This window comes from Marmota marmota, unplaced genomic scaffold (assembly GCF_001458135.2).
Source record: "Marmota marmota marmota unplaced genomic scaffold, marMar, whole genome shotgun sequence".
Classification (NCBI taxonomy): Eukaryota; Metazoa; Chordata; class Mammalia; order Rodentia; family Sciuridae; genus Marmota; species Marmota marmota.
The window spans coordinates 2,256,239-2,269,017 of NW_025999897.1; the positions used below are offsets into that span (position 1 = coordinate 2,256,239).

Consider the following 12,779-nt stretch of genomic DNA (forward strand, 5'->3'; position numbering starts at 1 on the left):
TCCCTAGTACCAAAAAACAAAACAACAAAAACACATAGTCTAAGGATATACTGCCTGTATGTGAATGCAAATGAACTACTTTCTAGAACAAAAAACTACTGAAAACCCTTAGAATTATTAGTCTGTACTCAGGGATAATCTATTATTGAATAAACATTTACTACATACGTGTTGTGTATCTATGTTTTTGTGCTAAGTGTGTAGAAAAGGGTAAAACACAATCCTTGCCTTGCCTTGAAGAATTCTACCTATCTAATCAAGAGTCTCTATATGCCATTATAATTTTTTATTTTTTAAATCAGGGATTGAACTCAGGGGCCCTCGACCACTGAGCCATATTCCCAGCCCTATTTTGTATTTTATTTAGAGACAGGGTTTCACCTCACTTTTGCTGAAGCTGGCTTTTAACTTGCAATCCTCCTGCCTCAGCCTCCCAAGCTGCTGGGACTACAGGTGTGCGTCACCGCACAGTAAAATCTTAATTTCTAAATTTAGTATTTCACATCACATGCAACCTAGAAATAATTTGTAATTTGTAATTAGTATTTAAAGGCAATTAAAAATTTCTACTAAATTAAAATGGTAGTCATTCTATAAGTCATAACAGTTCTTTTTTGTGGGGGTAGGGGGATAGGGATTGAACTCATGGGTGCTTTACCACTGAACTGCATGGAAGCAAGCACTATTTATTTACTTATTTGGGTACCAGGAATTGAACTCAGGGGCACTCAACCACTGAGCCCTATTCTGTATTTTATTGAGAGACAGGATCTCACTAAGTTGCTTAGCACCTCTTTTTTTTTCCTGCTGAATTTGGCTTTGAACTCACAATCCTACTACCTCAACCTCCTGAGGTGCTGGGATTACAGGTGTGTGCCACTGTGCCCGGCTCCCTTTTTATTTTAAGACAAGGTTTTGCCATTGCCAAGGCTGGCCTCAAGCTCCCTCAATCTCCCAAGACACTGGGACAGCTTAGGACTTTCATCATTAAGCTAACCTTCCTATAATCACTGCTTCAATGGTGATTTTTTTTTTTTTAATTCAAAGAAATACTATTCAAAATACATGATAAGAAATTAGACTTTTATCAATACACAAATAAGTTTACTTAAAATCAGATAGGTCACATATTTTAAAAAATTTCAGACCCTCTCCCCAGCATTGTCCACAATCTAGAGTAGGTTCATGTGAAACCTGCAGTCTTGCCAAGGAGCAATTCGTGATCGTCCAGATACTCACTGACACTTTTCTCTTGACACTGAGAGATGGTCACAAAAAAAACAACAACAACAAAAAAAAAAAACCAACAAAACATTTGTTGCCTGGATGATTAGGAAGAGTTCACATAAAACGCCTATGAAGGAAAACTGCTAATATCAGAAGAGTTCCAGAACTTCAATTGAATATAATCCTCTAATATTCTTTTCTTGATTTAACTTCTGTAGCTCTCGAAAACTGACTTCGATCTTGTTGAGTTCGGAATAAACACTTATCTAAAGAAAAGAAGTTCCAGAGTAATTTTTACAATAACTTCTACATAAATAAGCAAGTCTTCTATGATTATTAATGAATTTTCACTGGTAAAAAACTTTTGGGGGGGTGCTGGAGAGCAAATCTAGGACCTTGAACATGTTATACATAATCCAAGCTACTCCATGAACAAATTTTAAGAGCAAATTGTAATAGAAGTACAAATAGAATTAGTACATATAAAAAAGTCACAAACCTGGAGGCTGGGACCGTATCTCAGTAGCAGAGTGCTTGCCTAGCATGTGCAAGGCACTGGATTTGATCCTTAGCATCATATACAAATAAAATAAAGGCATTCTGTCCATCTACAACTACAAAAAATTAAAAAAAAAAAAAAAAAAAAGTCACAAACCTGGGATTTCACAAACTTATAAAGATTTATCAGTAGCCTTTTTGCTTCTGGTATCATTACCACAACAGTAAAGTTAGCATCCAGAAGTAGACATATCCAATCCATGATCTGAAGATAAACAGAAAAAGGAAACTTAAGATTATAAATTTATTATTTATTTTTTAGTTTTCGGCAGACTCAACATCTTTGTTTGTATGTGGTACTGAGGATCGAACCCGGGCCGCATGCATGCCAGGCGAGCACGCTACCGCTTGAGCCATATCCCCAGCCCAAAAAATCTGACAATTTTGATTTGCAGATGGAGGAACTTGAAGAAACACAAAAGGGCTTTATTTTATGCATTTACACTTGCTACTATGCTGCAAGCATAACTGAACCTTTTTCATGGCACTGTTATTTGGGATAGGGTGTTCCTAAGTTGCTGAGGCTGGTCTTCCCTGCGCTACTAGGCCTGGCTTAGGATAAATTTTTTTGGTACTAGGGACTGAACTCCAGGGCACTCAACTACTGAGCCACATCTGCAGCCCTATTTTGTATTTTATTTAGAGACAGATTCTCACTGAGTTGCTTAGCACCTTGTCATTGTTGAGGCTGGCTCTGAACTCTCAATCTTCCTGTCTCAGCCTCCTGAGCCGCTGGGATTATAGGCATGAGCCACTGTGCCCAGCAAGAATAATTTTTTTTGTGGTGCTGGGGATTAGAATTCAGGGCCTTGTGCATGTGAGGCAAGAACTCTACCAACTGAGATATATCCCCAGCCCAAGGATAAATTTTAACAGGAAAGCTAGAGTGATGTTTTATCCAAGGTAGAGTTAATACTGATTTTTATTAAAACAAACGTAAGTTCACTTTCTTCTTTTTTTAAGTAGTATGGCAGACTGGAACAGGGTCTTGTACATGCTAGTCAAGCAATCTACCACTGGGCTACACTCCCAGGCCTTAAGTTTACTTTTAAGTAATTATCTGTAGTCAAAAATTCTTGTTTGTTTGTGTTTTGTGGCTAGAATGAAGGAAGGTAGGAAAACTCTCTACCACCAAGCTACATCTCCAGTCCTTCAACTTCTATTCGGAAAGGATAGGGTACTGGATAGCACAGATGAGCTACTACGAACTAAAATAAAACTTAATAAAAATATCCTGTGTAACTGTACATCCTCAAATGGTATAGTTAACACAAAGAAATCACTGTCATAAAAAAGCTTAGTGGTAGAACACTTGCTTAGCATGTGTGATGCACTGGGTTTAATTCTCAGCACTGCATACAAATAAATTAATAAGATAAAGGTTCATCAGCATCTAATTAAAAACAACAACAACAACAACATTAAGGAAACTGGTTATTCATTTGTGGAGAGGGAGTTTGATCCCTAAAAAACCTTTTACACTAAATAAATACTAAGTCGGTTGCAGTGGTGCATGCCTGTAACCCTAGCAGCTAAGGAGACTGAGGCAGTAGGACCACAAATTCAAAGCCACCCTCAACAACTTATCAAGGCCCTGCTTGAAATAAAAATTTTAAAAAAGGGCTGAGGAATGTGGCTCAGTGGTTGAGCACCCCTGGGTTCAATTCCTAGTACCCAAAATAAACAAAAAACCAAATAAATAAAACAACGAATGTACTAAGAAAACAAGATGACTATATTCTTACTGTGGGAAGGTCTTTACATATCACATGAGCCCTATTAAAGGAAAAGCTTAGTACTTTTTTGGGGGGTGGGGAGCATTACCAGAAATTGATTGAACTCAGGGACACTCAACCACTGAACCACATCCCCAGTCCTATTTTGTATTTTATTTAGAGACAGGGAGTTGCTTAGTGCCTCACTTTTGCTGACTTTGGCCTTGAACTTGGGATTCTCCTGCCTCAGCCTCCCGAGTTGCTGGGATTACAGGCTTGCATCACTGGGCCTGGCAAGTTTAGTACTTTTTAACAACATAAAAATTAAAAACTCTTCTATGTCAAAAATTTTGCTAAAAAAGAGTAAAAGGATAAATGATGGGGAAAAAAGGTTTATAATGTATCTGACAGGAAAAGACTAAATACTTTAATATAAAAATTAAATAAAAAAGATTAGAAATGCAACAGAAATATGCACAAAGAGCCTGACTCAGCAAGTCCTTTTCATAAAAAGAAATATAAATGGATAATAAATATAATAGTGTACCTCTTCCATTATCAAAGAAATGCAAATTAAAATAAGGTAACATTTTGTTAACTTTCTGGTTGGCAAAGAATAAAAAGTTTGACAATACTAGGTATCAGAAAGAATGTGGAAAATAAGGATAAGAACCGTGATAGTAAGAGTGGCAATTGTCACAACTCTGCAAAGGTAACTGGGCACTGACAAAATGAGAGAAACGTGTCTGAATCTATTCCAAGAATAAAAGAATGTTCTTGGGCCAGGTTGGAGTCAGTGGTAGAGTATTTGCCCAGCATGCACAGGGACCTAGGTTCAATCCCTAGCACTGCAAAAATACAAAAATAAATAATCAGAAGTATTTAAAAAATATTTCCAGACATGAAGGAATATATGTATACATTCACATACATATATTTGGAAATATATAAATATATATAATACACACACACACACACACACTCTCTCTCTCACACATTTGGCAGTACTGAGGATTGAACCTGCATGAATGAATGCATTGCTAGCCCTTTTTATTTTTTATTCTGAGACAGCGTTTCAAAAGTTGCTAAGACTGTCTCACACTTGTGATCCTGCTGACTTAGCTTCCTGAGTTACAGATATGTACCACGATGTCTAGCAGTAAGAAAATGACTGGAGAGTCTCATAAGTAAAAATCAGGAAATTAAGATAAATTTGTGTATAGAATTGTGGATCTAAAAATCCACAAAGAACCTGACAAAGAAAATTCAGAGTTCTTACTCCAACTCCAGACGTCTCTGTATATGGTGAAGGAAGTGATACAATAGTCTCCCTAATCTTGGAGACAAGGAAAAATCAGTTACTGATTTCCAGAGGCTGAGACTGCATACAACCTGTCTGAAAAAATAAAAAGTTATCTGACCTGGCTTAGGGTTGGCGGGTGTATTCCAGGAAGCGTCATGGTAGCATTTTCACTACACTTCAAATAAAGGAAATACAAATACTGGAGAAATAGCTGGGTAGAAAAGAAAAAAAGGCAAGTTATCACCTTGGTAAAAAATTTTCTATAGACGTAAAGAATTTTCAGAGGCTGTCCAATCAAATCATATATCACACAAATAAACTAGGTATCTGGGGCAAAAAAATAAATAAAATAATATCCCTGACATCACTGAGGAACTCATTTAGTTTAGGACCAATGGGTTTATTCTGTTTATAAATAACAGGCAGAGAACAAGAGAATTCTTCTTTAAGCAATTCTTCTTAGACTCATTTATAACTTAGATGGCTTAATGTTATTTTCAGGCTTGGTACAAATAAAATGCCAAGGTCTATCACCCCCACATCACTCTATTCCCTAGGCACAATTATTTCACCATAAAATAATTTGATAACCTTTAGAATGTCCTAACTGCTGGGCAAAGTTAAGCAGAACAACTTAAACTAGAAATAAAATTCTATGGGACTTGTATGTACACTTACAGTGATATGCTGTGCGGGGATGTCCTTCAAGTGAGGCAGAAGAAATACCTCACTGTATGCTGAATGAAGAATTGCATTTCTACTTAGGACTAAAGGAAAGCATCTTACTTCAACAAATAAAGGGTATAAATTCAAGCAATTCCCTTCCTAAATTTATACAAAAATATTACTTATCTAATCTAGAAAAGATTCACCACCAAACATTCTCCTAGTTTAGAGATCATTTGGAATACTTTATTAATATAAATACTGGTTTTTAGAACTGATAGAGCTTCTAATTCAGTATGGTTTCTTGTCCCCCCGCCACCCCGCTTTACATTACTGAGGATTGAACCTCGGAGAGTTTTATCCCTAGCCCTTTTAAAAAATATTTTGAGACAGGGTCTCACTAAGTTGCTTAGGTGGCTTACGACTGTATCCCTAGAAAGAGATTGTGTAAGGGAAACTTGTTTCAAAGGATACAATAGAGCTGCTCTTTTTGGCGTTACAGGGCATGAAGTGGTCTCCTCTGCTGCATTCTGAGGCTTTTCATTTACCTTTTGATTAAAGTTACCGTGGTTACCATTTTCAGGACTAAAGCCATTTTGAAGAATTTCAGGTTGTTCTTCCATTTTCTCATCTTGTTCGGTATCACTATAATCAAAAACTGACTCCATATTGATATTAATTTCTTGAAGACTGTCATCACCAATGCTATGTTAATTGAAAGCAAGAGGTTAATTCTTATCATTACTTGAACATTTGGAAGAAAATTCATTTTCTTTCTTTTTTTGGTACCGGGGATTGAACATACAAATGTAGGGCTATATCCTCAGTCCTTTTTATTTTTTACTCTTTTTTTGTGGTGTGGGGATTGAACCCAAGGCCTTGTGCATGTGAGGTAAGTACTCTACCACCAACTGAGCTATATCCTCAGATCTTATTTTTTACTTTGAGTCAGGGTCTTACTAAGTTGTCTGAGGTCTTGCTAAGTTGCTGAGGGTAGCCTCAAATTTGTGATCTTCCTGCCTCAGTTTCCCAAAACTGGGATTAAAGGCGTGAACTACCACGATGGGCTTTATTTTTTATTTTGAGATAAAGTCTCTCTATGCAGCTTAAGGCCTCACTAAATTGCTGAGGCTGGCCTTGAACATATGATCTTCCTGTCTTAGCCTGCTAAGCTGCTAGGATTATAGCATGTGTCACCACACCTGGTTAGCAAATTAATTTCCTAAGGATTCCAAGTCTTAGAAACCAAATAATGTAAGAGATTTAAAATATACTGAAGAAAAAGACCACTAGATCTTAACTTACCTCAAGAAAATTTTTAAGCAAGCGCAGGTGACTGACTCAGGAATATCAGGAAACTGGTGCAGACAAAGTTGTAACATCTGTACATCTGTTTTTTCTAAGGCGATTTCCATTAAGCCAGAACATAAGCTAAGAAAAAAAAAAAAAAGAATTAAAATAATTTTTATATGTTAAGAAAAATCTCAACTATAAAAAACAAAGTTAAAAGAGTAATACATATAAAGTGTATATCAACACCTACCTGTAGGAAAGTGTGTGTGTTTGGATAAGCTGTATGAGACAGTTCCTGGGATAAAATGATGGTTCTGCTTTACATCTTCCCAGAAGTCCTGTTACTATGTCCCCAATTTGTGTATGAAAGTCAGGTGTCCACTTGGCAGCCAAAAATTTACGTAGTTCTACTTCAATGTGTTTTTCTGAATCTTTCTGAAAGGGCAGAATTGAAGAGTTTGGCCTTGCACAATAACAAATGTCGCTCTGAACTTAAAATTTACTAGCAAAACATTTTTTTCAAATCACCAACAGTATTCATGCATTCCTATGAAAAGAACTGACACTACAATTTACTACAAAAAGCTGCAAAGAGCCAGTCACGATGGCACATGCCTGTAATCCAGTGATTAGGAAGGCTGAGACAAGAGGATTGCAAATTCAAAGCCAGCCTCAGCAATGGTGAGGCACTAAACAACTCATGAGACCCTCTCAATAAAATACAAAATAGGGCTGAGATGTGGCTCAGCAGTTGAGTGCCCCTGAATTCAATCCCTGGTACCAAAAAAAAATTCAAGGGTTTAGAAATCTAAATCTTTATAAGGCTAAATTATGAACAATCAATAAAAAGTTCAATGAGAAACTCATGAGGACAATACTATAACACTAATGTATGATAGTGAAGAGGCAAATAAGATAAAGCTTTCAATCAACTCTCTCAACCTTAAGATATAATAACAAATTTAGCTATAGCTATAAAAATGTTTAATAAAAATGGTAGAATGGATGGGTATGGCTGAGGCAGAATGACTGTAAGTTCAAACCCAGCCTAAGCAACATAGCAAAACCCTGTCTCAAAATAAAAAATAAAAAGGGCTAGGGATGTGGTTCAGTGTTTAGCCTTGGGTTCAATCCCTGGTACCAAAGAACAAAACCAAAAACACTCCATCATATTGGTATAGGCACCAACTTCCATAACGAGACACCTAAAGCTCAAGAAATTAAAAAAAGAAAAAAAGAAAGAAAAGAAACAATTAGTAAGTGGGATAGCATCAAATCAAGAAGCTTCTTTAGAGCAAAGGAAACAAGAACATAAAGAAAAACCTAAAGAATGGAAGAAAATCATAGAAAGCTATTCCTCCAACAGGAGATTAATATCCAGAATATATAAAGAACTCAAAAAACTTACCTCAAACAAACGAAACAACAAAAACAAATAACCCAATCAATAAATGAGCAAAAGAACTAAACAGACATTTCTCAAAAGAAAAAAAATGGATGGTGTGGTGCCACACACCTATAATCCCAGCAACTTGAGAGGACGAGGCAGGAGGATCACAATAGTACAGAAGTGCAAAAAAAGAGGTGGAATGAAAAGTAGATGGAATTTTTTTTTAACTATTTGGGTTGATTTCCAGTATTTATTTACCTTGATGGTTGATAGAAGTTGTTCTGATACTGGAACTTCTGGCTGTAAACTCACTTCAAGTTTTTTCCTCCTTAACTGGAAATTAAGTAAACTGATTAGGATCTCAATCACACAGTGTCAAAAATAAACTCTGTTATAGGGAATAGTGGTTTTATTTTAGCTTTGAAATAAAGTATGTGAAGATTATCTGTTTTCCTTAACATTTTTCTTTCAATAACTAAACTTACAATTCTCCTTGACTGCTCTGAGTTCTGTGATCCAAGTCCATATCCCTGAGATGTTTCCCAGTTAACAAAATGGGGTATGGTGTGAGTGCCTAAGAAAACATAAAATATAAAATTTCAACAATATTTTCACCTATAGTTATTCATCCAACCAACCAAAGAACACTAAACAACAACCACTTTTGCAATTTAAGAGAGGTTTTTCAGCCAGGCACAGTGGCACATGCCTGTAATCCCAGAGACTTGGGAGGTTGAGATGGGAGGATTGCAAGTTCAAAGTCAGCCTCAGCAACTTAGCAAGTCTTTAAGCAACTCAGTGAGAACTATCTCAAAATAAAAAATAAAAAAAGACTGGGGAGGGGCTGGGATTGTGGCTCAGTGGCAGAGTACTTGCCTCGCATGTATGAGGCACTGGGTTCAATCTTCAGCACCACATAAAAATAAGTAAATAAAATAAAGATATTTTGTCCTTTTATAACTAAAATAAATAAATAAATAAATAATATCATCCTGGTGCCAAAAAAAAAAAAAAAAAAAGAAAGAGAGAGAGAGAGAGAGACAGAGAGGTTTTAAAGTCCATGTAATTCTACTAACAATCTCAAATCAGTATAGTATACTTAAAGGGTATATGCCTACACTATCAACATTAAGCTACCAGATGAGGCTGATGGCTGAAAGTAAACAAGGGAGTGAAATGGTATTACTGTGAGGAATATTTCCTCTCCCACAGGCTCTAAAAGTCAGAAAAACATTGGCATTAAAAAGTGTGTCAGCTAAGCATGGTAGGTGCATGCGATAATCCCAGAGGAGTGGGAGGTTAAGGCAGGAGGATCATGAGTTCAAAGTCAGCCTCAGAATCTAGCAAGGCCCTAAGCAACTTACTGAGACCCTGTCTCTGAATAAAATATTAAAAAAAAATAAATAAAGGAAGGAAGGAAGGAAGGAAGGAAGGAAGGTAGGAAGGAAGGAAGGAAGGAAGGAAGGAAGGAAGGAAAGGTGGGTTGGAGATGTGGCTCAGTGGTTAAGTGCCCCTGGGTTCATTCCCCAGTACAAAAAAAGAGAGAGAGAGAGAGAGAGAGAGAGAGAGAGAATGAGAATGTCTCTTCAGTCTGTAGCAGTACTCGCAATGTGGACCATTCCCACAGTAGTCACCTTGGTCAAGGAAGTTTCAATGAACAGCAGCAAATTGCAACATTAAAAATAAGCTATCTGGAGGCTGGAGTTGTAGCTCAGTGGTACAGCACTTACCTAGCATGTGTGAGGCACTGGGTTCAATCTTCAGTACCACATAAAAATAAATAAATAAAATAAAGGTATTGCATCCATCTATAACTTAAAAAGAGAAAGAAAGAAAACAGGCTATGTGTACTGGGGATATAGCTCAGTGGCAGAGCACTGACCTAGTAAGTTTGAGACCCTGGGTTCAATACCCAGGTATCATATACACATATAAAAAGAATAAACTCAGTCAATAAGAGGTTATGGATATCTACATATGAAAATGGGAGTTAATAAGATGTTTTTAATTAATAAAATGTGTACACACACGTATATAAGTAGGTTTTTACCTGCATCTTGACTATGCTTGAGTTTTCCAAGAGCACCAGCTAATGATGATACTTCACACTTATATGGAATCACAGTTAGAACTTTTCCATGTAGCATAAACAAATTTTCACCATAATACCAGAGCTGCAAAAACAGTAATCAAAACTATAAGCAAATTTTGTTCTAATATCTAACTCAATAAAGCCTTATAACTTACTTATAAATTATCTCAGTAAAACACAAGGCAAAGACAATAAACTTTTTAGATGGTATTTTTTTTAAGTGACATATTGTGCTTATTTTTTTTTAAATATTTATTTTTTTGGTGTAGATGGACACAACACAATGCCTTTATTTTTATGTGGTGCTGAGCATCGAAACAGGGCCTCGCCCATGCAAGGCGAGTGCTCTACTGTTGAGCCACAATACCAGCCTTTAGATGGTATTTAAAAAAATTTTTTTTTTAGTTACACATGGACACAATATATTTATTTTATTTTTATGTGGTACTTAGGATTGAACCCAGGGCCTCACATCTGTGAGGCAAGCGCTCTGCCACTGAACCACAACCCCAGCCCTAAATGGTATTTTTAAATCAGAAAAATCTGACAAACATATACATTTAAAATAATTGAGCTGGCTATGGTGATGCATTTCTATAATTCTAGAAGCTTGGGAAGCATTGCAAGTTGGTGACCACCCTCAGCAATAGAGAGACCCTGTTTCAAAACAAAAAGGGCTGGGGATGTAGCTCAGTGACAGAGTACCCCAGGTTCAATCCCTAGTCCTGCAAAACAAACAAACACCTGAATTGTTCAAAATTAATAGTCACTATTAAATATTTATTAATACGATAATTTCCAAGGTTACTGTAACATAAAATGTAATAATGTATTAAGTGAAAGATATAGAATTGAACACTTTATATCTTATGATTTCAATTTTTAAAAAAGTTTTCTTGGTTGTAGGGCTGGGGATATAGCTCAGTTGGTAGAGTGCTTGCCTTGAATGCACAAGGCCCTGGGTTCAATCCTCAGCACCACACACACACACACAAAGTTTTTTTGGGGGGCTGGGGATGTGGCTCAAGCGGTAGCGTGCTCGCCTTGCATGTGTGCGGCCCGGGTTCAATCCTCAGCACCACATACAAAGAAAGATGTTGTGTCCGCCAAAAACTGAAAAATAAATATTAAAATTCTCACTCTCTCTCTCTTAAAAAAAAAAAAAAGTTTTTTTGGTTGTTGATGGATCTTTATTTCATTCATTTATTTATATGTAGTGCTGAGAATCAAACCCAGTGCCTCACACGTGATGTAAGCATTCTACCAATGAGCTAAGACCCATCCCTTATGACTTCAATTTTAAGATAGGTACATGAACAAAAAAATTTGACAGAAATGAAACAAGTTTGTTAGAATGGTGGAATTGCAAATAGTAAATTTTGTTAAAATTACCAATAATATCTTGTTGCTCTAAATATTTTGTTTGCATGTGAACATATACTTTCTAAATAATATTTATTCATTACCTTTGGTAAGTATAGAAAGTACAACAGAATACAAAATAGACAAGGACCTTGTTTCAGGAAGTCTGGTCAACTTTAATTATTTAAGTAATTCCATGACAATATTTACCATATAACCTAAAAGATGAATTTCTTAGGAAAATAGCAACTTCAGGTGTAGTTCAAAATGAAAAAAAAGAGTAGCTAAAAACAGAAGTTATTGTATTAACTAGCTAATTCATCTCCTTTGATGTATTAGTAGCTATAATTGAGTCTTAAAAATGATGAACAGGGGCTGAGGTTGTGGCTCAGCAGTAGAGCACTTGCCTCGTATGTGCGAGACCCTGGGTTCGATCCTCAGCATCATATAAAAATACATAAGTGAAATAAAGGTACTGTGTCCAACTACAACTAAAAAATAAATGTTAAAAAAAATATATGATGAACAAGGGCTGGGGTTGTGGCTCCATGGTACAGTGCTCACCTTACACATGTAAGGCCTGAGTTTGATCCTCAGCACCACATAAAAATAACCCTTCAGACAGAAAATAAATTTAATTTAAATATATTTTAGATCTAAAGAGATTTCTTCCCTTCCAGAATATTTGTCAGATACAAAAATAAGTAAATTTGAAAAAGTGCTTGTGAAAAACTTACTTGACCACTGGTCCCTTGTGGTAATTCTTTGGAAGTCTGCAGGATTTGAAATTTTATGTTCCATATGGAGAGGCAGTCTATAAAATAAGACATATAAACTAGATATAGTCAGAGTGTAAATAGAGGATATACTAGGGCAAGGTAAGGTAATTGTGAGTAGTTAATTTTGGTAAGGAGTCATAGATAAGTATACAAGTTTTGTTTTATTAAGTATGCAAGTGGGTAATAAAGAGTGATTGCCAGGCTGGGGATATAGCTTAGTTGGTAGAGTGCTTGCCTAGCATGCACAAGATCTGGGTTCAATCCTTAGCACCACAAAAAAGAGTGACTCCCACAGAAACTTAAGTGGACCAGAAAGAAGTATGAGCTCTGAAGAATGCAGGTCTTAATGGTTGGTTATAAATCTGTTACCAAAAAAAAAAAAAAAAAAAAAGCC

General features: G+C 36.2%; 1 protein-coding gene across 6 annotated transcripts in view; it reads right to left on the reverse strand.

Moving 5' to 3' along the window:
* Positions 1 to 1,062: 1,062 nt before the first annotated feature.
* The window catches only part of Nol11 (nucleolar protein 11), a 24,585-nt gene continuing 12,868 nt past the window's right edge, over positions 1,063 to 12,779 (reverse strand). The window contains exons 8-18 of one of the 6 annotated variants that reach the window (XM_048798169.1): positions 12,344 to 12,420; positions 10,203 to 10,326; positions 8,638 to 8,726; positions 8,411 to 8,485; positions 7,013 to 7,197; positions 6,775 to 6,900; positions 5,944 to 6,114; positions 5,482 to 5,563; positions 4,922 to 5,014; positions 1,883 to 1,990; positions 1,063 to 1,493 (exon numbers count right to left, since the gene is read on the reverse strand). In XM_048798169.1, the coding sequence (XP_048654126.1) occupies positions 1,377 to 1,493; positions 1,883 to 1,990; positions 4,922 to 5,014; positions 5,482 to 5,563; positions 5,944 to 6,114; positions 6,775 to 6,900; positions 7,013 to 7,197; positions 8,411 to 8,485; positions 8,638 to 8,726; positions 10,203 to 10,326; positions 12,344 to 12,420 (1,247 nt within the window). In that variant the 3' untranslated portion in view covers positions 1,063 to 1,376. Of the gene's footprint in view, positions 1,494 to 1,882; positions 1,991 to 4,921; positions 5,015 to 5,481; positions 5,564 to 5,943; positions 6,175 to 6,774; positions 6,901 to 7,012; positions 7,198 to 8,410; positions 8,486 to 8,637; positions 8,727 to 10,202; positions 10,327 to 12,343; positions 12,421 to 12,779 lie in introns of all 6 variants that reach the window. The other 5 variants (XM_048798171.1, XM_015504833.2, XM_015504834.2 and 2 more) reach the window with 5 other exon arrangements.